Raw genomic sequence first — 26,483 nt, 5'->3', positions numbered from 1 at the left:
ATTAACATGCTTCAATTAAAAATGTGACATACAGCAGGTGAACCGTATTGCAGCTGGAGTCATTCCGACTTTTTGTACTTCAGTTCCGGTGGCATTCTAGCAGTAGATAGAAATGTAAATAAACATACTTATAAAGTTAAATTATGATTGTCCTGGTGGAATTTAAATCTAATCATCTTTTATTGTTAACTTATTACAGATATGAAAACAAGCAGACAAGTTAACATTACCCACAAAAACAAAAGGCTACGTTACAGTTACCACTGCTTGTACATGTACAGATTTGATTGTGGGGCGAGGTGATGAGAATCTAAGGTGGAGAGAATAAAGACACAAATAAAATGGAATGGTTCCTACCAAGGTAGACTGGAGCATGTCACTGATGGCGCTTAACATTATTTAAAAGGACAGGATATGAGAAACTCCCCCAGCCCTCCCAAGTACGCTCGCTGGTGCATATACACAGCAATTCAGACCTGATGAATTCAAGAGTGGAATGGCATTGGAAACACACAAAACCTTTCGGTGGGGAAATACCTGTTTGTGTTCAACAACTGTTCTTTGTACAGGAAAAGAAAAACGATATATTCAGTCTGAAAAATAACGTAGCGTTACGGGGGAAAAAAAAAAAGCAAGACTCGTAGTAAAACTAGATATAACCCACAGTACATGTCCTCCTGCTGTTCAGTCAGTGTGAGGCCTGAGGTTTCACCAGCTCATATCTGCCCACTTGCCCCTCCTGTAAGAGCTGGCCAATCAGCTGGTCCTTATGCACCCTACGGCTCACAACCAGGAAGCGGTGCCTGCCCTGTCCATAGGACTTACTGCGTAGTCCGTACTTCTGGGACACTTGGTGGATCTGCTTGCGCTCATCATTGTTGAGCTCCGTGGAGAAGCGCAGGTCGTCCTGGCGATCAGAGCTGGCGTAGTTGCGTATGATCTCTTCTATGTCACGCTTGGTGACTTGGTGTCCCGGTCGGTCCAAATCCATTCCGAGACCCTCCCTACTGAACTGCTCCTTCACCCTAATTGGTTCGGCAATGCCGTCCCCTTCACGACCCAGCCCACCTCCCTTCCAACCCATTTTGCGTAGCAGCTGGTTGCCTATGTTGTCCTCCTTGATCTCCTCTTGCATGGACTCCTCCCCACTCCGGGCTATGATCTGGTTGCGGGAGATGGCGTCGGAGTAGCCTTCCTTCCTAAGGTTGGACTTCACGACGGCCTGCGTCCGTCGAAGAGTGGCCAGAGCCTCTTTAGCTGCACTGTGCTTCACAGTCTTCTTGGGGCCCACAGCCGATGCCACATACTGTCCTTCCAGATAGACTTCGCACCTCCAAATATGGTCTGGCAGCAAGGTGAACTTGTACTCAGCAGCCACCTTGTTGAACTGGGCAGTGTCGTTGATGATGCAGATGGCGTTGTCAGAGTTCTCCAGGATCACCAGCTCGCTCAGGTGTTTCTTCCTCCCGCCTTGCTGGACGAAGCGACCGCCCGATGGCTCCAAATGATGGTTCCCGTGCTGAAACTGGTTCTGCTGCTCCTGCCGGGCAGCCTGGTTCAGCCTCAGCTTCCTCAGCGCTTCTTCAGCCGCAATGTGTTTGGAGGTCTTCTTAGTCCCTTTCGCTTGGGCAACGAGCTCGTCCTGCAAGTACACGCTGCACTGCCAAAGGCTGCTGTTCGGGACCAGGTCGAACGTGTAGTCGATTTTCATGCGATTGTAGGCTGCCGAGTTGTTCAGTATGCAAATGGCATCAACTGCGTTGTCCATGATTACAAACTCGGTCCAGTGCTTACGCTTGTCCGGCTCATACTGTCCCTTGGAGCTGAGTGGCGGCTTGTCCTCTGGATTCCGCAACGGTGGTAGGAGGACCGGGGTCGGCGCGTGCGCCTGACACACCACCACATCGTTGACGGGGGTGTGCTTGTACTTGCGCTGGACCACTCGCACCTCCACGGGCATGCTGAAGAGCTTCACTGCTTGCTCAGACACGCGGTCCCTTGCGCCGTTTTTGCTGCCGGAGTAGCTGGTGGCTAAATACACGGACTGACACCGGAGCTCACACGCGTACCCATCCGAGGGCACTTTTCTGTTCTTGGGGAGGTCTGATGGCGGGATGTCTCGAAGGTTGACGTAAATGTACTCAGGGTTGGTCTTGCAAGCCTGGATGCTTCGACTCAGGATGAAGTTGTAGTTTGGCGTGTCGGAGCCGCTCAAAGACGAAGGGTCCCTTGATGTGGCAGCGATGGCTGCTGCCACTCGGGTAATCAGCCTCTGCTTTTCTTCCAGAGCTGCAGAAATGACGGGAGTGGGCTGTAAAAACCCAGGGGAGGGGCTCCTCTCGCCAGGACTGTTGTACACACGAGAGAAAGCCCGACTAGATGAAGGTCTGTCCTGATGTCCAAAACCAAGGCCTTTGTGTCTTGAATCCCAGGGCCTAGGCCGGGCACCTCCGTGATACCCATCAAATCTGTAGGGCTGAGAAGACGGGTCAGGCTGCCTTGTATTGTGTGCATCGTATCTAGCCGTGTAGTCCTGTTGAACTTTTGCCATGTAGTTTGGGGCAGGTCCTCTGCTGTTGTAGCCCAAGCCGCTTGTACTGCCCGAAGCCACATCCCTGCCCCTGCGATCTGCCCAGGAGCTAGAGCCATACGCTGGGCCCTGCTCATATGTGGACATACAGGAGCTGTAGCCAAGTCCAGCATTGTACGGCCTCATGCCGTTCATCTCCCCCCTCCGGCGGTCCTTCTCGTTCTCCTTCTCGTCAGTTCCCCCATTGCCACTGCTGCCACCACTGACAAAGGGCACAGGCTCAAACCGTGGCCTGGGGGTGTACTTTGACATTGACATCTTCCTCATGGGCTCACCACCTACAACAAGGGAAAACGTTTTGCTTCATATTTCACTTACAAATTCAAACACAAATCTCAAGCAGAACTTAAAATACATGTAATGTAATTCAATGTAAAGACAGCCCCTCTTTACTTGTAATGTTATGTACATAGTTGAATGTAATGTGATGTGAAATTGTTCACATCATGTGAGAGCTTATCCTAAGCCTAAAACATAGAATTCTGCCCTGTTGGTATGCACAACTCATTGCAACATTCAGATTCAGGTCCGAAGCGGGTAATCGGGAAAACCAGGGAAATTCCTGGTGGGCTGGTCTAATGCTTCGGCCGTAAGGGCCGGTGATCAGTTTTGGCACTCAGCTGATCCCGTATACTGCTACCGCTGTCCCTCTTTTTTTTTTTTTTTTGCAGACACACCCTGACATAACACGACAGTGCACTCAGTCAGTGATGTTTGAAAGACAGAAAGTAGAAAGAGCTACGGAAACATCTCTGGAAATCTCTGGAAACATCTCAAAAATCTCTGGAAACATCCGTAGCTTAAGTAAATTTTTACTCAAACAAGCTCACGGTTTGTAACATAATATGAGGATGAAGAAAAGGGTAAGGCATGATTTTGTAAAATTTGGGAGACACTTTATTCTTACTCACTTCCATCAAATGAATATGGCCTCTTTTTAGCTTCAGCACTTGGAATCAGCTCAAACGAGGGCATCTCGCCAACATCAATCCCTTCTGCCATCTCCAGCACCTTCTGCATCAGTCGTTGGCCATATCTACATTAACAACAATAATTTATGTTAAACAAAACATTTTTATAAAAACATTAATATGTGTTACAACCACTCTCAACAGATCTATCATGTAAAAAAGGAGCAAGACATCAGCTGCTTTAAGTAAACAAACCCTTCCATTTTGACCAGAAGAAAATGTTTAAACGTGTTAGGGCCATGCCAAAGCAAGCGGCCAGTGGAATGTTACACAGCATGAGGGCACAGTCTATATTATAATATCAAAACTAGGTTGACTCAAAGTGTTCATGTGGAACACTTTGAGCTCATTTCATGTAAAATGATCCAAATGTCAGAGTCATTGTGTGTGACTAATTGGTCCGTCTGATATAACCATGTCACCATGCATGCGTCACCTGTCCTTTTAAGAAAAGAGTCTCTACTCAGCCTAAAAAAAAAAAAAAAAACTGGAAAGTTTTTATCCAAACACTGCTTTAAGGGCAGTCATGGAGTCTGCTCACCCATATTAAAACATACGAGCACTTAGAATTAGAAATATTGGAAGTGACTAGAAGGTCCGTGTTAGTAGTAGATCATGGATAAGGACACAAAAATGATGAACTTAGGCATAGTGAGCATGGCGGTCAACACTGCAATTCCCCTGATTCATTGCTGTTCAGTGGACTGATCTGTTGAGCGAGCAGTCCACACACATGGGTAACCGTCAGTAGGATACGGTAGTCTGTCTGTGATACTCAGTTCTGTGTGCTTGGACTGGTTAGAGTCTGAACGACAAACACGTTAAGTGGACTTGGCTGCACCACTATTTTATACTTACTTATATTCTATATATCTGTGTAGAAAATGTGACTGCTTGTTAAATGTGAATCTGCTGCTTTGCCCCAAAGGTTATCCCGCTGTACAGGTAATAGTGACATTAAAGGCATCTTTTTAAACACAATTTTCACCACAGGTACTATATTTTTAACTCGTTCTGCCATTATTATATGATCAGGATTGTCGTGTTAACCAAGGTGTTATCTGGACTGTATGGATTATATTCCCTTTCTCTTCCACGTGGACAGATTAACTCAAACGAGCATCATATGAGGCAAATCTAGATAAGATGCCCACCTGCATCCCAGGAAGACGTGGTTAAACCACACCATGGAAAGGGCGAGTAGCCCGACCGTGTTATTTTTCACCTCATACTCCTCCAGGTGTTGCAGAATGAATTCCTTCCTCACCAGCCAATATTTATCGCTTTCGAATGGCTCCCTGTAGTCCTCGATAACCCGTCCCGTGCCGTTGAGTAGTTTATATACAGCCCCACTAGCCATTAACCAGATAACTCTCCCATTCATGTAAACCGGGAGAACCAGCAGTAGCACAGGCGGAAAAATGGCTACTCACAGGAAGCGCTTAGCTTAGCATTTAGCTTCACAATTAGCCAAACACGCCGGATGTTCCAGTGCATTAAAGCCCATATCGCTTAGCTTCCCCGTGACAAAACAACGAAGCTTGTTCTTAAAACGTGGCTAAACAGAGTCTTAGTCTGCAACAAATACCAGGAAATGTTTCGCTAAAAGCCAAACGCACTTTATATTTGTTAGTTTTTTTTCATCATGAAGCATGCTAACCATGCAAACGAGGTTACAAACGTAAATATAATTTACCCTCGCCTTAAATTGAACACTTCCAACCGCAACTTAGCCTCACACACGCCTCATACACCCAAAATAACAGCATTTTGTCACACCCTGTGCGCAACTACATCCAAATCCCAGCTATGCTTTGGCTACACACTTCTTTCATGTTAGCTGTTCCGGCTATCTGGTTAAAATGCTAGTAAACGTATACAATGTTCCGTTTAGGTTACGTAAAAAGAATTACAACCATAACGAACAAGAGCGCGTGTTCTTGTCTGAACCAACTGATGCTGACAGTACACGCCGCGATAGATCTGTGTTAGCTAGTTAGCAGGCTAACCGGCTGACGTACCACATTATGCATGCATTGTAAATACTTATATTTTTTAAATCATTTGACGCAGTGACACGAACCGTCCGAGCCCACGTTCATTCGTCTGCCCGAGTTGTCGATCTGAAGTGCTGTTGAAATGAATCATGCGGCTCACCTGCCACTGCAGCCACGGCTCTTGTTGCCCTTGACTGCAGCTGAACGGGACGGTTCGCCGTGACAGTCGTGCTGCTGCTCTGGAGATCCTCGATCCTGCACCTCGATCTCTGCGATGCTCCAGCACTGCTCGACAGGTACCGTTCGGATTATACAGGGCCCATGTGTATTAAAACAAGTAAATTAGGGTTTTGAGTTGACAGACATCTTAAAGCACTTATTCAAGCGAATCTGCCAAACATCTGCCAAATGTTGTAAATGGAGAGATGGACTTCTCCGTCTGTTTACAGTGGGTACGGAAAGTATTCAGACCCTTTGTGACCTTGCACACATTTGCTGAAATAATTTTTTTTCTCCTCTTTAATGTACACACAGCACCCTATATTGACAGAAAAACACAGACTTTTTGACAGACCCTTTGCTGTGACATATTTAATATATTTAACTCAGCTCTTTAGCTCTTGATCATCCTTGAGATGCTTCGACACCTTCATTTGAGTGCAGCTCTGTTGGATTATACTGGTTGGACTTGATTAGTAATGCCACACCCCTGTCTATATAAGACCTTACAGTTCACAATGCATGTCAGAGCAAATGAGAACCATGAGGTCAAAGGAACTGTCTGAAGAGCTCAGAGACAGATTTGTGGAAAAGAACAGATCTGGCCAAGGTTACAAAAAAAAATCTGCTGCACTTAAGGTTCCTAAGAGCAGAGTGGTCTCCATAATCTTTAAATGGAAGACATTTGAGATGACCAGAACCCTTCCTAGAGCTGGCTGTACAGCCAAAGTTAGCTATTGGTGGAGAAGAGCCTTTGTGAGAGAGGTAAAGAATAACCCAAATACTGAGCAAAGGGTCTGAATACTTAGGACCATGTGATTTTTCAGTTTTTCATTGTTAATACATCTGCAAAAAATGTCAACAATTCTGTTTTTTTTTTCTGATGTGAGGGAAATTCATTTAAATTATTTTAGTAAATGGCTGCAATAAAACAAAGAGTGAAAAATTTAAGGGGGTCTGAATACTTTTGTACCTATTATATATGGGAGGGGAAGCATCCTAGAATACATTTCTCCTATAAGGCTTCAAGATACATTGTTCTCCACTCTGCCTAATAAGAAATGTTTGATTTTGGTCCTATAATAAATTATTAAATTAAAATTTTCAGATTACTAGAAAAACTGGTTAAATGTAATTCATAATCCTCCCTGGAATGATCGTGGTCTGACCTCTGGAAAAAGGCCATTTTTGGTTCGAGTCATGCACCTCCAAGAAAATTCATACACTTTGAGATATAGGCACAAACAGATTTTGTTTGCAAGAACTATCAACTTTATGATTTTGCAGCATTTCTATACCTGTAAGGGCAGTTATGTATTAAAAAGCTACTTATCTCTCATAAAAGGAGTTTTGTCAGTTCTTTCCATCCATCATTCTCTTGCCTTCAAAATATGTTTATATTCATCAAATGGTCTGAAAATAATGGGGGGTGGTTTGATACTATGATATTTGTGATTAAAAGAGATTTAATTTAATTTAATGACATCCGTTGTCCTCTGGGGTAGCACAAGGTTGTGTGATGGGTCAAATTAGTCAAAAATAAAACTTTCTAAACCAAGCAATGGTTAAGACAAAGTCATAAACGGTGTACAGTATGTGCAAAAAAATTGGTTCTCGTGTTCAAAGCCTTAGCAGTACATCACTCCTACTCATACCCACCTGCATTGTGTGATGGTCCAAAATGACATGTGACCCATGTGACATACTAGTCACAGGAACACTGAATTGTGGGTAGGAGAAGTGAGAAAGGAGAAGCGTGTGAGAGATGTGTCTACAGTCTGTGTAATTTATAATAAACTGGAACAACTTCCAAGTCTAAAACCCCAACTAGCTGTGCTTTCACACCCACTCAGGCCGGCTGTGGAGCAAACGAGCTGGACTGAGGCAAAAGGGATCGTCTGTCCCAACACAACTCATTGATTTGCAAAATGCTTTCATGTTACCATCAATTAAGTGTTTAGTTCTAGTTCACTAGGACCCCAACTTGGAATACAAATAATTTTATTAACTCAGTTTTTTTGCATCTGGAAAAACCTCAAGTAAACTTTTTTCACGTTGTCATTATGGGGTGTTTCATGTAGAACTCTGTGGGGAAAAATCCATTTAATTTGTTTTGGAATAAGGCTGTAACATAACAAAATGTACAAAGTGATTTACTGTACACTGTGAATACTTTCTGGATGCACTTTAAGTCAGACTATAAGAAATTTACTCTAAAAGCATTCTCTATTTGTTGAATTAAAAATTCAACTGTGCTATTTCTGATTTTGAGGGCTTTCAGAGGTGGATGGACCAGGCGGCAGTAGTGGGTAGGGTCAGAGAGTGCAAGGTTTAATAAGAGCTCTGAGGTAGGCTGGTGCTACCCCATATTCGGATTTATAGGCCAGCATCAGTATTTTGAATCTGATGCTGGCAGATGCTGGGAGCCAGTGGAAGGAGCATCGAAGTGGGAGGTGTGGGAGAATTTGGGAAGGTTGAAGACCTGTCGTGCTACTGCATTTTGTATTAGTTGTAGAGGTTGGATGGCATTCGGTAGACCTGCTAGCAAGGAGTTACAATAATCCCCGTGAGATTACTAGGGACTGAACAAGTATCTGGATGGCCTGTGTTGATAGATAAGGCTGGATCCAGAAGGAATCTACATGAGCAGGATAGATTGGTTATGTGAGTCGAGAAGGAGAGCTGGTTGTCTATAGTTGCGTGCAGTTGCAGAAGGAGAGATAGATAGCAGCTAGATAGCAAGATCCTGATTTGGTGAGTACCCCTACCTGACCCAATTTTCATTGATGATACAGCTTTCAGTGCTGTTTCTCCTGCTCTCTGGAATTCACTCCCCTTCGACATCATCTCTGGGCTGATGAAAACCTTCACAGAGGCCTTCAGGCTCAATGCTAACTTATGTAAAGTGACCTTGGGTTCAATATTTTTAGAAAAAACATGAAAATTAAAATAAATGAACTATACATTATACAGACAATGATTACTGTGTATAATCTGCATTCATTTAAAATGCAACATTTAAAAACGTTCTCTCATTAAACACGTGACACACTCTAACTGGTGCATACACACTGGAAACCCCTCCAATACAAAGTATAGGAGAACTATAAAACCCCCAAAAGGCAGAGGTTACAGGTCTGCTCAGGAAATTCACCCAGAAACTCCCCACAGCTCACTGCTAGCTGGAGAAGCTAAGCAGCTCATGGAAATTTTATTATGGAGAAAACAATATTTCAGTTTCACAGAAGAATACCACAGTAAAACTTTGCAGCAGCAGACCAAGAAAGCTACAGAGGTGAGAGCTCTTAAAGGCATACATTGATAAAAACTATTATTAAAAACGATTTTCTCATGTTTTATATTGTGTTTATAGAATAAAATTAAATTTTGTTGGGGATTTGTTAAAACTTGTTAGGGACATGCCTGATTTTAACAAAAGAGTAATTGAAAAATTGCCATGTATAAAGGAGAGATGGGCAAAATAAATAATAAATTACTCATAAAAAATAAATGACTAAAAACACAGACTGGAATTTTTGCTTTACTTTAATAATTTAGTGTGATGCATAAGAATGGTGCTTTGGCATACCGTAGTGGTGATATGTATTTAGAGCGAATCTGAAAACTGACTTGCAAAAAATTAACCCCCTGCATATGCTTGAAAAGATGACCTACAATATACGGCTCCAAAGGGAACAGAGAGAGAGAAGGGGGTGTAAGATGGGGCGTTGCAGGACCATGGCCTTTCTACGCTTTTGTTTTGCATAGTGGCCGTCTGAAGAAATGTGACATTCCTGTGCCTTTGTTGTGCAGGAAGATTCAACACCTTCGTTTTACATGTCTTTTGTCAGACGGCAGTGCAACATTTGCCTCCCCTGAGCCAAACGTGTGAGGTGTCGGCCGTCGGGACCGCCCACTCTCTTTGTCTTCCCCAGACGGGAGGCACTGGGGGCGTGACGTCAGAAACAACAGGTTCTGATTGGTCTGTGACAACTTCCTGTAGGCCAGGTGTATAAAAGATCTGTTCACATGTGGGAAAGGGACTGGGCTTTCTTGCTCAGGGGTTTTTCCATCGGAAGCCTCCCGGCTTCCGAGTCTTTTCTCTTCTCTCATTTTTTCTCATGGCTTTTTTTCTCCCTCTCTCTCTCTTTACACTTTCTTCTTATTTTTGTTTTCTCTGTAACCTTGGTACCTTTTTACATACAATATTCACATGTAACTACAACAATTATTTACCGGTGTTAATAAATTAGAAACTGTTCATTTTTTAACCTCTACTGTGCCATGCCTCTTTCTGCCAGGTATGAATACAGTGCTTTTGTGTGTAGAGAGAGAGAGTTTTTTACACTCTGTTCTCTCTACCCGGTTTTGCAGTGGAAAAAAAATACTATCTAACCACTGTGTCTCCTTGTGAATATATACCTTTACTTTCCTTCATAATACTTATCCCTGGACCTCTCCTGTTTATTTATGTAAAAAGTGTGGTGGGGTGAGAACAGAGTAATGAGAAAAATGAGATGATAGAGCAGGCTCGAAAACCGGAAAATACGGTTTCGATGGAAAGACAGCTGGAAAAAAAAGCCCCCTTCCCCACATGTGAACAGATCTTTATACCCCTGGCCTATAGGAAGTTGTCACAGACCAATCAGAACCTGTTGTTTCTGACGTCACGCCCCCGGTGCCTCCCATCTGGAAAAGACAAAGAGGGTAGGCAGTCCCGATGGCCGGCATCTCACACGTTTGGCTCGGGGGATGTTGCAATACAGTTTGACAAAGCACATGTAAAATGGAGGTGTTGAATCTTCATGCACAACAAAGGCACAGGAATGTCCTGGCTCCGTGTCCGTGGCTCCTCTTCTTACAGACGGTCGCTATGCAAAACAAAAGCGTAGAAAGGCCATGGTCCTGCGACGCCCCATCTTACATTTATTTCCTAGTGCAGGAAGGAAGTGCAGAGCAAGAGAGATAAACACAAGGACATTTGAGCAAGAGAGAAAAAAACACAAGGCTCCAGCGCTGCTGTCACTGGTGGTCCTCCCTGCCACCAGAGGACCCGGACACTCTGGCTGGCCCCCTGACATCGTCCGGCATGCCAGTGGCCATAGGTGAAAATCCCGGGGGAAGACAGAGGGGACATGTTCACCGCTGAAATAAATGTCCCCCCCCCCAAAACCCCATAAAACACAAAATAATGATGAGAATCTTGACCCACAGAATCTTGACCCACCCTTCACACAACCCCCTCCTACCTTGACAAAAAAAGACACTTACTCCAGAATGTTGTTTATTGACTTCAGCTCGGCATTCAATACTGTTTTCCCTCAGAAGCTGGTGAGGAAGTTTGACATGCTGGGAATAAGCTCTCCACTCTGCAGCTGGATCTTGGACTTCCTAACAGACAGGCTCTGTCTATAGGAAATAACACCTCCAGGGTCCTCAGACTGAGCACAGGTTTCCCACAGGGATGCTGCTCAACCCACTGCTGTTCACTCTGATGACACACGACTGTGCTGCACAGTACAGCTCGAACCACATCATCAAGTTTGCATATAACACAACAGTAGTGGGGCTCATCACAACAATGATGAGTCTGCTAACAGAGAGGAGATAAAACATCTGGTGGATTGGTGCCAGAGCAACAACCTGACTCATTTACATTTACAACATTTATCAGAAGCCCTTATCCAGAGCGACTTACAATCAGTAGTTACAGGGACAGTCCCCCCTGGAGCAACTTAGGGTTAAGTGTCTTGCTCAGGGACACAATGGTAGTTAGTGGGATTTGAACCTGGGTCTTCTGGTTCATAGGCGAGTGTGTTACCCACTAGGCTACAACCACCCTCTCAATGTCACCAAGACCAAAGACATGTTTGCCAACTTCAGGAAGAAACCAACTGTCCCTACCCCACTGCACATCGATGGATTTGCTGTTGAGATCGTCAGCAGTGTGAAGTTCTTGGGTATGCACATGACAGATGACCTCTCCTGGAGCCTCAACACCACCTCCACCTCCAAGAAAGCTCCTCCCATCCGCCCATCATTCTACCTGGGGGACCGTTGAGAGTGTTCTCTACTGCTACATCACTGTCTGGTATGGGAATTGCACTAGCGCTGAGCAGAAGGCCCTGCAGCGGATAGTGAAGACAGCAGAGCGCATCATCAGGGTTCCACTTCCACTCAGCTCTATCAAAAACACCTTATCCGTCGAGCTCCGAACATAATGAAGGGCTCACACCACCCCTCACATGCCCTGTTCTCTGTCCTACCATCTGGCAGCATCGGAACTGTAACTTCCAGACACTGCACCTGATAACATACTAATCATTTTGCACATTACTGCTCATTTTGCACATTTGTCTTGTCTTGTGTGTCCTGTTTGAAATATCCAACATATCTACTTACAAGCAGCCTACATGATATTGTCCAGTTATGTCCTGTTCATGGTATAGAAAAGTATTACTGTACAGTAATCTTACAGTTTTTAAGTAATCTGTACAGTATTTAAGTTTTAGTTAGTATAGTTTAGTTTTGTGTGTATATACATATATATTTTTCTTTGTTTTATGATTGATTTATGGGGGGTCTGTGTGAAACATTATTTCAATACACAGTTCTCTCAGCCCGATCTGTGTCTGCTTGGACGAACAGGCCCTCTTCCTGCCCATCCTAACTGAGCCTCTCTGGGGGCGGAGGTGGTGTGGGGGGGAAGGAGGTGTGGCACCCATCCAAACTGCCTGGGGCCTGACTGTCAGGAAGTCCAGGACCCAGTTGCAGAGAGTGGTATTCAGGGAAAGCCCACTCAGTTTCACAACCAGCTTTTGAGGGATGATTGCGTTGAACGCAGAGCTGAAGTCTATGAATTAACATCCTGACACATGAGTCTTTCTTGTCAAGATGTGTTAAGGAGACCTGTTGGGCCGGTATGCAAATTTAAGTGATGCCTGTCTATGGAGGTGCATTTGTATCTTAAAAGAATTTTTCTCACATTGCAATGAAAACTCAAATCTGTGAGCAAAAATATTATTAGACAATAAACTGCTGATTAATAATACATTCTCCTTCACAATTGTGATTGTACAATTACAATTAAGTAAAATCTTTGCTTTTTGATCCAAATATTTACTATTAGGCTTTTCTGCTAATCACTGGCACCCCCCCCCCCCCCCCCCCCCCCCCCACCATCACCATTTATCCCACTCCCCACATGCACAAAGCACAGCACGCTGCCAGCCCCCATCCATCCAACTGCATAATCAGTAAACCCCCTCCCCACATATACAGCACACTGACCCCCACACCATGGCATCACAATTGGGCTGGCATTTAACTTTTCTGGTTATAATGCTCACAAGACCGGCTTGTAATGTGCCTACCCAATTAGGAAAATGATTTTACTTGATCAAGAAAGGAGTTTTCTTAGTGACCACTATGTTCAGTTATGTTCAGTATCCAATGTTGGAAGGCGCTATAAGCTCCTATATATGACACCTGTTTATAACTTCACCTAATGAACAAACAAAAATATTTACCTGCAGTCATGGTTGACGTCCAGACATCCTCCAGCCAGTCAGCTGTCTTCAATGTCCAGTCGTGGAATTGAATGCCTCCATGATATTATTTCATCTTCATTACTTCAACAAATAAAACAAAATACTCACCTGGTTGATGTCCAGGCGTCCACCCAGTTGTCCAGTCAGTTGTCCTCAGTGTCCAATTGTGGAATGAAGGCGCCATTAGGCCTATATACACCTCCTGAACATTGCTCCACCTAAAGGAAACAAAAGAGAACACTCACCTGCAGTAATGGTTGACGTCCAGGCGTCCACCCACCGGACAGTTGTACTCAGTGTCCAATCATGGAATTAAGGCACCATGAGCTCCCATTGCTTCACCTGCAGAAACAAACAAAAAAAAAAAACACTGACCCGCAATGTTTGTTGATTCCCAAAATATTCTCCTTGGTGTCCAATCTTGGTACAAAAAGATCCATTAGCTGCCTTAAACCCTTCGATATATTGCTCCACCTAATAGGGAAAGAAAAGAAGCTCAACTGTAATTTTAGTTGACGTCCAGACATGCACTTGCACTAGCGTCCAGTCGTAGAATGAAAGCACCACTAGCCCTTTTATACGTCTCCTGGACATTGCTCGACCACAAGGAACAAAAGAAAACACTCACCTGCAGTATTGGTTTAAGTTCAGACATCCACCTGCCAGTCAGTGGTTTTCAGTGACCAAATCACCTTCTGAACATTGCTCCATCTGAACAAACAAAAGAAAATACTTGTGTGCAGTGTTGGATGATGTTCAGGCATCCATCAGCCGGTCAGTTGTCCTCAGAATCCAATCTGGTCCTGAAATATACATTAGCTGCCAAATCACATTGTAGACATTGCTGCACCTGATGGGTAAAAAACAAGAACCTGATGGGTGAAAAACAACTGACCTGAACAAGTCAGTCAGTTGTGTTCAGTGATAAAATTTTTAAGGAAGGTCCCATTAGCTCATATCTCCACCTCTTTGACCTTGCTCCACCTGAACAAAGAAAAGAAAACACCTTCCTGCAGTGTTACAGGTTGATGTCCAGATATAAAACGGCCATTCAGTTGTTTTCAGTGACCAAAGCAGAGAAGAGCTCACTTGGAGTATTGGTTGATGTGACCAGTCAGTCAGTCTTCCGTGTCCAATCTTTGCACTAAAGCCCCATTATTTGCTACATCACATTCCTGGAAAAAACTTACCTGCAGTGTTGCAAAATAGCATCCTGAACATTGCTCCACCTAAGGAAAGGTGCTCAGAAAACTGAAAGATGCTCACCTGAAGCATTTGTTGACCTCCAGACATCCACTCTTGTTTGTTTGTGAGCCTCTATGGCCTGTACAAACAGTTATAAGGAGAACTCAATGTGAACAAAGATACTCTGTAGAGGCCAAAGGCCGACCAGGACCCACCGGTGCCCAGGAGTTGTGAGAGAACCAAGATAATACTAGCAGAGGAGGTTCTGGGGAGGTTTGGGATGCTCCTGAGAATAGCTAACTGTTGCAGATATGAAAACATTTTTTTTTCTTTTTGGTCAGACTCCGTAGCACAGATACATAACATATTTGATGATTTTAATATTTCTTTCATAAGTCTTGCAGTTGACACCCCCAACAATTTGACCCTTTCTGCACACAAGGAAATCGCCACTAAAAAGTCACAGAGAAAGAGACAAACATTGGGAAGGAGTCAGAAAGGAACCCACTTCCAGGGTAAAAATAGTGTGTAAAAGGTGTCAGAGCAGCTCTATTATTTACTTCTAGAAAACAGTCCAATTGGTGTAATGGCAAGGTTGGTTTTAAAATAGTCCAAAATTGTGCATTGGAGAAATAACTTGACTATGTTTGAAAGTACTGAACAGTGCAGAGTAGGTTTCAACTAATCCAGTGTAATGGTCCACAGTGTATGTTCATCATGATGATACTGGTCCATTTGCTCGGTGGCTGTGGTAAACTTCTAGTACATTTCATGCTGCTATACGTCTCGGCAGCAGATCGACGTTAGGAACCAGGATCTAGAGTTGCAAATCACCAGACACCACCTGTAATCAGGGACCACCTATATATAGTCATAATGTTATGGCTGATCAGTGTAAATTAGTATAAAAGAAATTAGGGTAAAGTAAACATTTATTTATACACCATCTTTTAGAAACAAAGGTGACAAGGCACTGCACATTTAGAAGCAGAGAATAAAACAGATCTGGAATTTAATTTACATGGGAATGGAATGCCACCTTTAAACAACAGTTACCCAAAAGCCTGCTCTAGTAAAAGGCATATGGAGTTGCTTCTCTATGAGCATGGCAGGTTTCAGCATCGGAGGAAAAACAGACGGATGCAGCATGCAGCGGGAGAGATGTTATCTTCTGCCCAGTAAAGAGTCTGTAGGAAGGGTGGGAGATGTCTTCCACAAATGCTGGTGGTCCTGCAAACAGCAATGGACGGAAATGTCCTGGATGGTGAGAAACACACAGAGGGCAAAGAGTGTAAGAACGGTGCATGGTAAACGTGTATTTATTCATAGTTATTACCTCCTTCCTGTACATAATAATAATAATGATCCACAACAAGGATACAAAAGTCTGCCCAGTTCATGTTTAGGACAGCGGTAATAATGCTACGATGCTAATGCTACGATGCTAATAATTATTGCTGACATCCCAACGTGTAAAAAGTAATTTCAGGAAGAGAACACACACGGACAGTCCCACGGTACACACGCACGGTCACGCTCGCTGGTGTGCAAGACGTCACGTGTTTACATGTCATTTTTTGTCCGTTAAACACACCTGACATTCACTACTTTATGTACGTCCATTTAAGTAAATGCTGCAAATCTTCACTCATGTCCGTGTATTTCTACTTTAAAAACTGCTTTAAAAAGTAGAAGTAATATTTTTAGGTGTTTTCACAAAGGTGTTCACCATAAACATTGACAACATGGAAACCGCGAATCGAACGGTCGCCGACAGTAAATTTCTGAATTATTACAAATCTTACACCGAGTAAAACGTATTCAACAACTGAAGATTCTGGGGAAAAATTGCCGATGTTGTTCGCGGTCCTACTAATTATTGGCTTAACTGCACTGGACTAATGTTATTTACATTTACAGCATTTACCAGATGCCCTTATCCAGAGCGACTTACAATCAGTAGTTACAGGACAGTCCCCCCCTGGAGCAACTTAGGGTTAAGAGTCTTGCTCAGGGACACAATGGTAGTAAGCAGGATTCGAACCCGGGTTCTGGTTCATAAGCGAGTGTGGTTCATACTCACTAGGCTACTACCACCGTGTTGTGCAGAAATCAGAAGGTTGCCTGTTCGAATCCAAAACCACCGTCCCCTGGCCGCCTTTCATGGCTGCCCATTGCTCTGTAACGTTTTCTGGTTAAAAGCAGAGGACACGTCCGCTGCAGTGTTTCACAATGACAATCACTTCACTTTCACTTGCCCAGCTCCTCAGCTGCCAGGTGGACGTTCAGTCGATCTAATTATTAAGGTCTAAACAGGAATGACCTACAAACTGCAAATGACATGAAACCAAATGTGCTGATAAAAATGCTCATAGCCTGTACAGGCTGGACAGTTAGGTGCTGGTTAGCCATCATGGACTGCTACGATAATAATTTTTTTGTGCATCCCATCATATGTGTGTCTAGACTATCTATAGAAATTCAGCAGAGATACATTTCCAACATACACATGCATGTACAACAAAAAACAACATCAATTCACATGGATTGTGCACAATCTAGTGTTAACAAATGATGCTTTTATTGAGGCATTTGTGCATTTATTGAGGTATGTTAAATTGTCCATTTGCACTTTGTGGTAAACAAATAAGAATCTCACATTAATACAATTACATGACAAAAGTAACTTGAAATCCCCTTTACCTGTTCTAGACTGATGAAAATTTGCCCAATGAACAACTTATCACAACTGGATCTCATAACAAAAGTCTAATATTTCACTTAAATTGAAATCAGTCAATCTGTCAGACTCATTCATATTCTTATACTAATTGATGCAGAATGGATATTAAACATGTCATGTTGAGGACTTTTTTGTTTCTGTAATATGTGCCTGCAACAGAAAAAACAGACAACATGAATAGTTCAATTAAAGTTCATTTGCACCTAAACAGCTGACTATAAAAAGGTCGGTTTTAGCAAAAAATTAAGAGAAGTGTCTCTAATAATCAGCAAACTGACAAGTGACTATAAGAAGACACCGTAAGAGAAATTCACTCAATTGCTCAACACAAAAAATGCTGCTTCTTCTTTACCTTCCACTTCTGGTAGTGAGACAGGCTGCTGCAGTGTTCGTTTTTTGCCTCCTCTTCACTGGCATAAATGACATCACACAGGTTACAGAAATACCCCACCACTGGACGCACAAATTCTCTACCTGCAGGCAAACAAATAAAGAATGGCATAAAGACCTTGCGCAACACACACACACATATCAAATGGCATTTTATAAAGATTCATTTATGGCATTTAGCAGACACCTTTATCCAGAGCTACTCGGTAATCAGTAATTACATAACATTATTACAAATAATTGGGATTGGAACCTGTGACTGTGGTCTTCTGGTTCAAAGGTGAGTGTTTAACCCACTGAGATAATACAACTCGAGATGACATTTCTTTAATATTCATAAGAGCTGAACACTGCTTTTGTAATGGAATTTCTTACCCAGTGGATTGTTGGGCCGGTAGGGCTCTATTTCAGGTTTTGGCTCAGTCTTGATCTGCTTGGTATCCTCATCCACACAAGCAACCTTTTTGATATTCGAGGAGATCTAAAAATTCACAGTCAATGATGTAACATCTCATAATATGAATATCTACATAAGATCAGTAACATACAGGAATTTACATCTGTATTTACACTGCTTTCCCGCTTATGTGTATAACTGTATTTTCATACATACTATACAAATATTTTCTATTCATATTCATTTTATGATAGTGTTTAATAATTTCCACGTAATCCCTATTATTGTGTCTTGATCTATCGGCTGGGCTGTCTAGACACCACACTGCGGTGTACATTTCCGACGTTCCTGTGTACATTGTTCTTGTTTCTCTAAATAAGTTCTCATCTAAATTTGCCTTTGCAATCAGTGACTGTACTAGATCTGAAATATTAAACAAGATTTCAGCCATAACCTTGTGAGCCCCTATACAACGTTCCAATATTCATTTCAGACAAAAAAAAAAAAAAACACAAAAATGACATCGAAAGAATCTACAAAAATATATATATTGAAACCCTCACAGAAAATGATTCAACTACTGCTAAGTAACAAAGCAGAGTGAGCATCGTGGGGTGATAATATTACCTTGTCAGGTAATCTAAAAGAAATTATATTTTATTCCTGTCTATGCATTTTTCCTTGTAGACCAGGGCTGCACTGCGCATACCTCACTTGGGCCCTTGTTCTGTGGCCTCTCTGAAGTCTCCTGCTCCAACCGATTGTCCCTCGTGGTGTCTGCCGATGAAAGTCCCAGCTGACTGGCTGTGGAAGTGGAGCACATGCAGCACACAGTGGTGGAAGCCATGCTGCATTCAGCCGCCTTCTCTTCCTGATTGTTTTCTTCAATGTTAGCTTCAGGTGTACAGCTAGACCGAGAGAGGAGGCAAAATCGAAATTTATAGACCTGAGATCTACTGCATAAGGAAGATGCATTTCACACGTTTTAGCCCATATATGAAAAAATGTAATTTACATTTACAGCATTTATCAGACGTGTTCATCCAGAGCGACTTACAATCGGTAGTTACAGGGACAGTCTCCCTGGAGCAACTTAAGTGTTGGTTAAGTGTCTTGCTCAGGGACACAATGGTAGTAAGTGGGATCAAATAAAACCATAATGATTCCAGGTTTGGTAAATGGAGATTTACAGAGCTTTTTATGTACATGGCTGTTCTGGTATGCTGATAAGGTGAACATCTGGCTGCATGATAAAATTTGTGCTAATCACCTTCTTAAACATTACCAGCACTAAAGCAGAAAATATCATTACATTCCAGCTCCCATAGCTTTAAACCAAACAAGTAAAATGTACCTATTGACTGTAATTAAATGTGATTACAACTTCTGTTGATTCCAAATCTTTCAATCAGCATTAGCAGGATACCAGTAGGATAAACTGGACATTAAAATCAGGAAAAAAAAAACACACCCATTGATTATATGTTCAGAAGACAAGTCAATGTTCAGTTGACAACCATGAAAAACCAAGTCCTTGGATCTCAGGTCATTTACTGCTCTTCTGGCATCATCTTCACACTTCATTTCAATAAAACCCTGTTTGCAGAAAAATATCATTGTTACTATCAATTAAACAGATTATATGTTTATTCATTTGTAAATATTAATGTATTAAAATGCAAAGCGTTAACTCAAACAAATAAATTACATTACATTTTAAATTTTGAGATGATAACTTGAATGAATGTCAAATTGGCCATTATTCCAAAGCAAACCTTTATAAACTCACCTCACAGCAGGGCCGCTTCAGAAGATAACAGGACACCTCTCCATAACCACTTACAATCCTCCAAAACTCATTATCAGAGTAATCAGCTTGTGGAAGATTACTGAAGGAGATAACTCTTCCTTTTGCGTGTTTCTGAGAAAATATAAAAAAATTATGACACATACACAGTCCAAAAACGGGTCTGGAGCCGCATGAGATTCTTTCATCCTTTTGTTGCGACTCCCCGTGGCTTATAAATAATTATCTATGTGTAATATATTGTTATTCGTTGTTTTTTTATTGTAGTTCAAAATGTGAAGATTATTGTGATTAAATCCGGGGGCAGCGAAGAAACAGCCAAAAACGGAGACATCCTCTGTATGGTGATGTGCTACTTGCGTTTTTTTGGACTGTTACACTGATCTTGACCCTGTTTGCCTTGTGGATTACGCCTGCACTGTTATCTTCATTTCACATTTTAATAAGGATTTGTGGCTCCCAGTAATTGCTCTTGGTTCAAGGTTGCCGACCCCTGGTCTAGGATTTTCTGAAGAAAAACCTGGATCTACCACTAGCACGTACTTCTAATACTTACAGAACACAGAAAAAAACTGACTGATCAAACAAGGAATGACTGAAATTTGCACTGTTGCTCCATTAAAAAAAGCAGATCCTCTCTATAAAACACTACAGATTTAAATCTCGACATATTTAAAATGCGACAAAGACGATGCAGCGTATGCAGAAAATGGTAACAAACCACCAACATCCATAAAGATGAAAGAAAGCAACTTACCTGACTTTCTTCTGCTGCTGCAACAAATTAAAAAAAAGAAGCAGAAGAGGGAAATATCATGGTTTAGATTAACCTGGTAGCGCATACAAGTATACATGTAGCATTTTGAAATCCCCTAAAACCCAATGGAAAAATGATTTCAGAAATTAATGTATCCTCATGTATGAGAAATTGTGGTCAATCATGGTGTATCCGAGGAGATAAAACAGCGAAGCAGTTTCAGCTAATTTACCAATTTACACTGAAAGTAACATGCTGAGTCATGACTAGACAGATTTTATCCTGAGAGAAGAGACATAAAAATAAGAAAACTGTAGCTCTCTGTTAGATACGTGTAATAAATAAATGACACCTTCTTCTGGTGATGATGTTGCCTCCTCAAACTCATCTAAAGTGATGCACGCCTCAAGGCTCTCAGGCAAGTCAGTCTCTATCTGTGCGACAAAAGAAAGAACATTTTGGTGAACTGAGAACCAAGCAAACTGGAAATGTTCTTGTCTTGTTATACTGAACTGGAGGCTCAGTGGATTCTGAGGGAGTCACACTCGTGCTCCATTCCTCTGGAAAAGATTATAACTCATGGCTGGAAACTTATGGAATCAAAAACAAAATTTTACTAATATCAAACGTAAATACAACATTGAAATGTAAAAAAAGAGGCTGGAATTTGGACAACATATGTTTTTGATTAAATCTCGCTCTTTTTCATTTTTGCTTGTGAGACTTTTGGTTATGCTACTCGTTTTTACGGTTTCGCTCCGCCCTGTTTTACATTTACGCTGCCTGAGGATTCAGTTGGACTTTTGGCAGTCTCTCGAATACCTGCTAGCCAATGAGGCGAAGTCCCGCCCACACGAGAACATAGTGCCAACTGAATTCTCAAGCAGTGTAAACGGAAAATGGGTGTGACTGAAAAGCCAGCATTGAAACTGTAAAAATGAGCAGCGTAACTGAAAGTCTCACAAGCAAAATTGCGTGTTATCAATTTTACATTTCAACGTCGTTTTTACGTTAGATATTAGGAAAGTTTTGATTCCAAATTTTGGCACAAATCTCATAGCTTCAGGCATGAGCTACTTCTCCAAAATCTTAGCTTTGGTTCCTCAGATTCACACAGTACCAAGGTAAACCAAATGAAGAAGACAAAAATCGATTTAAAATAGAAAACCTTCACGGTAAATGGAACCTTACGTAATTTGAGGCTTTTTAAAAGCCTTCCACCTAACATGAAAAATCGAAACATGTACAGACTTGCACATCCCCAGTCCAAAAAAATGCAAAAATCCAAAGCTCTTCACCTCTAGACCTTGGGACTGTATTTTATCTTCAGCTTCTAGATCTTGCTTTACCTCCCCTGTTCCCTTCTGAAGTTTTTCTCTGGGCAGTAATGAGACATCCTGAGTATCAGGAGTATGAGTCCTAGGAGATGCTTTCTCTTGAGAAAATATGGAATTAGATCTTAGGCAAACGGAGGCAGACGTTTCCTTAGTGGTTTTTTGGTCCATGGTTTCTGCAGTTACATTGCTGGTGCAATTATCTTGCTCCAAGGCTTCATGCTCAATGTCGTCTCCAATTTCTCCAATCACTTCCACTCCTTCCAGTTCACTGTCTAAATCTACTGCTACTTCTAATAGTGCCATCTCCTTTTTGCCTGTGCTTTGGCCAATTTGGTCAGACTGCTGCTTCATTGGTGATCCTCTGTTAATGAGATTTTGTGTAGAAGAACTTGGACTTTTCTTTTTCTCTTCAGACAGCCTTCTTCTATGTCTCCCCTTTTTATCTTCAGGTTTGTTGCTTTGTCTCTCGGATGCATGTCTTCCCTCGTTTGAGACTCTCCTCTCTCTGAATTGCTTCCTTGGAGTTGGGGAGTGACTTTTTGGACTGTATGATCTTTTCCTTGGACTATAACTCCTCCTTGTAGGAAATTGGTCTGATCTGTTGGATTGTGGCTTGTCATTTCTGTCAGGTGACCTGGTCCTTCAAGAAAAGAGAGAGACAATTTTACAACTCAACCACTGGCCTATAAAAAATGTAAACCTATTTCTTTAGTATACAATGAGGTGTGTACTTACAGCAGAGTATCATACTCTGAAGAAAATGTCACCTGAATTAGATTTCCTTTAAGTTTTAGAGGTTTAGCAGTGTAACTGTCAACGAGAGCTTTTGCATTCTCTGCATCTGTCATTTCCACATAACCCTGCATGGCAAACATTAAACAGATTTGAAGGGGGAAAAAATGAAATTTCATTTAACTAATCAATTAAATTAAGTCTTTGGTTGTAGAATGTGTTACTGTGATCTTTTTCCAATCGTGAATTGTGGACTGTATGTTTATAAAGTGCTTTACCCGAGATGGAAGGAAGAGTGTGTTTTTCACAGATCCGAATTTTTTGGCGATGGCAGTTATCTCTGCACTCATCCCACTTCCTGCAGGTAAGGGGGAGAAACTGACCACCTGTGTACTCTGTAAGGGACACAAGATACAGGGGGTGGACAATGACACCATAACCAGCCAATAAAGCATCAGTTTATCTTGAAAACAAGTCTTGCAAAGTAGCCACAGTGATTTTGAGACCTTCCTATGGCTACAAATCGTCAGGTCATTATGTAATTATGGTGGTGGAAACAGTTTCATAATTTGTTCATCCAAAACCTGCCCATATATAATATTCAGATTTGGAGAATGACCACTGAGTTCAGATCCTTCATATTTTTATACAACATAATGTAATAGGTGGGTTGTGCTGGTGGTTCTCCAACCTTTTATTGTTTAAGCAGATGATCATGTTGAGGGTGTGTTGGTGCTGAAAGTCAATTATGGACATGAAATGACTGATGTGAAAATGAAAGTTATGTCTCTTTCCCCGCACTGTTCAGATTACTCTAGAGCAGATACTACTAGGCCATGTGAAACTACAAATCCACTACATTTCAACAAAACTTGTGTATGTAGCAATATGAATTTGTAAATGTCTTTTGCTTGTTTGATAAAAATTTGAAAACATTATGGTGAAGTTACACCATAATTACATTTCATTACCTGTAGGAAATTGAAGGCAGTGGCTTCAGAAAAGATGACATGTCCTCCTTTGACGTCTAAAGGGTTTGAAGCGAAATACTTGACAATATCACCTGCTTGGTCTTTAGAGCCCATTTCAACTAATGCCTAAGAAAGAAAAATGTGCACACCCTCACCCTCAACTTATATCATGCATGGTTTTAATGTATAATACTGGTGGAGTTGAGGTGCTTTGTCAGTCTGCGGCAACATAACAGGTGTAAGCTCTTCTACTTCCAGAAGTTTCCTACCATTGAAGGGAACATGATCATTTTGATGATGAGTCCAAACTGTCCCAGCAGCCGTTTGAGATATTCTTCATCAAGGGTGCTGGCAGCAAATTTCACACAAACAACCTTCCCACCATCCTAAAAAAAAAAAGCCATAAACAATAATACAACAAATATCTTCCTATAACCACTCTATAACAACTTCATAAAAATTCTCACCTTTGGTTTCCTCGCTTTTTTCAAGTTAGGTTTTGCTTTAACATTTGCAGCGCCTACATTTCAAATGAGGACAAACGCAGCAAATGACATAATTAAATGCACATTCGAAGTTACACAGAATATCACCCAAATAACAGCAAGAACAACGAACAGCTACCTGTGGTCTTGGTCTGGTTTTGTCCTCTTTTTTCTCCTGCGTCTCTGCCGTTTCCCTGACTCTCAGGAGATCTAACATTTCTTTTTAAATTGAAATCGGTGTTAAAACATAAAAACAATGAACCTCAAATGGATCTCTTTTTCATACACACCTCCTTGCTGAACCAAGTCTGCAATCCCACTCCGGATACCTTAAAAATTTATGGAAATATATATTTATTATCATTTATTTATGCACAACAGTTGCACCTAACCATTCTTACCTTTCAAGAAATCTGAGCTGGCTGCCCGCATGCTGAGCGCGATTTATGTGTGTAGTCCACGCCTAGAAATAACAAGGAAATAACAATGTACTCAGTGGTCCTGAATGACCAAATACCTTCTCATGCAGCCACATTCACACGTCCTGCGCATTCTTCAAATTCTTCCCTCCCTGAACCCGCTGCACGTGCTGGATGGCGGTCAAGGTGAAGAGCGCAGGTTAAGGAGACGCCGCAGCAGTGGTGGTACTTACCTTTTCAGACAGGACCACTTGGTCACAAAGCGAGCAAAGATGTGGGAAAGAGGGAGGGTCTCTGCCATGGAAGTCAGACGCCTCCGCAATACTGGGAAATTTGTCCAAGCTCAACAAACTAGGGAACTGGACACAGCGCTGCTCTCTCTGGTAACCAGGTAGAGAAGAGGATGAAGAATTCTGCCGTTCCGGTATTGTCTTGCTGTGTGGAGGCGCATCATACCAGCGTTCTTCACCTCGCGGATTCCTGTTGCCCAACTCATAGTTCGAATTTGAACCGTGGGACGTGCTTGGTTGCTCAGTGTACCTACAGTAATCATCCCAGTGCTCCTCCTCTTCCTGATGAGGACGTGAGGGGGGATTCAACCTGGACTCAGATGAGTCAGAAAGTCTGGTCCTCTCATAGCCATAAGCTGATGCTGAAATGTTGGGTTCGAAGAAAGACATTATGGACTGGGCGGGTCCTGATGAGTGACAGGGCTTTTTACGCTCCTTGATCTGCATCAGCAAACTGGGAAGATTTTCCACCGTGATGAGATCCTCAGGCACTTGAGCAAGCAGGGAGATGTCTCTGGGCTCCAGTCCACAGTTAGTCAGTAAACTTAGAGGACTTTCAATCCTGGCCGACTGGGACTCCACATTCCTGCTGAAGTTACCCCTAGACAGAGAACGAGATGGTCGGTGGACATCACCACCTCTTGCATAATAAGGATCTGGATCGTAGGCGTCATGCCGCTTCCTGTAATCTGCTGGTGAGCCTCTGTAGGGATTTTTTGACATGATGCACTGAAGTGAATCCCTGTAAAATCTTCCCTGGGAGTTGCAGCTCTTCCTCTGTAAAGGAAGTTTTGGAAAGCTGTCACGCTACCTTACCAGTGTCCACGGCAGCTGCCAGCACCTGCAAATTTGCTGCATTCAGACAACATTAAAGCAGTCAAATTCACATTAATATGACAAAATTATAAAAATATTCCTATCAAGCATGCTCCACCCTTTAAACAACAAAACTTTAAAACCAACTACGAATGAGGGTTAACTTTTTATGCGGATACGCTGCGTTCTTCAGCCAAATACTTACGTACTTGAGGGTTGTTAAGAGATGCAAAATTATAATAACAGTGTTAACAGCGACAGAATAACGCAATTGGATTAGGCGACGTCTGGTGAAAATGCTTTAAATACAACATCACGTAAAAAGACAGTTTACCTCGGATTAAGAATCAAGACGACGGCTCGTATGTTTACAGACAGAAGGAAACTTCCGGCAGCGGGAAGTGGGCCGAGCGCCACCTGCTGGTCGGAGGCCTAATGAGTCCAGAGCGTCTTAAAGGTGATAAATGTGCGTGTCGTGTACAGGTAATTGGCAGAATCTGAATCATACTTATTTGCCAAGTATGTTAACACACACACAAGGAATTTGGCTTCGGCTATTGGTGTCTCTCAAGCAACACCGAACAACATTCAGCAGTTCGCAGTAATTTGCAGTCTTGGGATTATAGTTTTCTTTGGTATTTCTATTAAGAGTCTGTTTAATGTTTCTAAATACATCTCAGAAAGTAAGCTGCATGTCTCTAATTCCTGGGTTTTCAGGTAGTCAGAAGTGAAGGCAGCTTCAACATGCAGGTAGCTGATATGATGTTCTGAACAACGATGGCCATGAATTCTGCTACTTATTATGGAAGCCTATCTCCACCACATAA

General features: G+C 42.2%; 2 protein-coding genes across 7 annotated transcripts; both read right to left on the bottom strand.

The window, feature by feature from the left end:
- Nucleotides 1-156: 156 nt before the first annotated feature.
- On the bottom strand, nucleotides 157-5,957 carry nkrf (NFKB repressing factor). 2 transcript variants are annotated; one of them, XM_028960380.1, is made up of 3 exons: nucleotides 5,719-5,957; nucleotides 3,502-3,626; nucleotides 157-2,868 (listed from the first exon to the last, which is right to left on the bottom strand). In XM_028960380.1, exons 2-3 carry the CDS (start codon nucleotides 3,608-3,610, stop codon nucleotides 689-691), a joined length of 2,289 nt encoding a protein of 762 aa, XP_028816213.1. In that variant the 5' UTR covers nucleotides 3,611-3,626; nucleotides 5,719-5,957; the 3' UTR covers nucleotides 157-688. The 2 variants fall into 2 exon arrangements, with proteins under 2 accessions (XP_028816213.1, XP_028816212.1); XM_028960379.1 differs by having other exon boundaries at nucleotides 5,645-5,764.
- An 11,114-nt stretch (nucleotides 5,958-17,071) lies between these two features.
- matr3l1.1 (matrin 3-like 1.1) lies at nucleotides 17,072-26,042 on the bottom strand. 5 transcript variants are annotated; one of them, XM_028960979.1, is made up of 19 exons: nucleotides 25,991-26,042; nucleotides 24,784-25,681; nucleotides 24,533-24,594; nucleotides 24,422-24,460; nucleotides 24,271-24,350; nucleotides 24,114-24,166; nucleotides 23,916-24,032; nucleotides 23,647-23,772; nucleotides 22,954-23,070; nucleotides 22,679-22,803; nucleotides 21,905-22,583; nucleotides 20,959-21,040; nucleotides 20,607-20,623; nucleotides 19,832-19,963; nucleotides 19,514-19,638; nucleotides 18,752-18,950; nucleotides 18,021-18,126; nucleotides 17,608-17,729; nucleotides 17,072-17,405 (listed from the first exon to the last, which is right to left on the bottom strand). In XM_028960979.1, exons 2-19 carry the CDS (start codon nucleotides 25,561-25,563, stop codon nucleotides 17,370-17,372), a joined length of 2,997 nt encoding a protein of 998 aa, XP_028816812.1. In that variant the 5' UTR covers nucleotides 25,564-25,681; nucleotides 25,991-26,042; the 3' UTR covers nucleotides 17,072-17,369. The 5 variants fall into 5 exon arrangements, with proteins under 5 accessions (XP_028816812.1, XP_028816814.1, XP_028816813.1 ...); XM_028960981.1 differs by having other exon boundaries at nucleotides 24,784-25,617; XM_028960980.1 differs by having other exon boundaries at nucleotides 24,784-25,692; nucleotides 25,991-26,012.
- Nucleotides 26,043-26,483: the final 441 nt, after the last annotated feature.

Source organism: Denticeps clupeoides, chromosome 18, assembly GCF_900700375.1.
Source record: "Denticeps clupeoides chromosome 18, fDenClu1.1, whole genome shotgun sequence".
Taxonomy (NCBI): domain Eukaryota; kingdom Metazoa; phylum Chordata; class Actinopteri; order Clupeiformes; family Denticipitidae; genus Denticeps; species Denticeps clupeoides.
The sequence above is the reverse complement of the archived record's forward strand: the minus strand, read 5'-3'. Positions and strand labels throughout refer to the sequence as shown.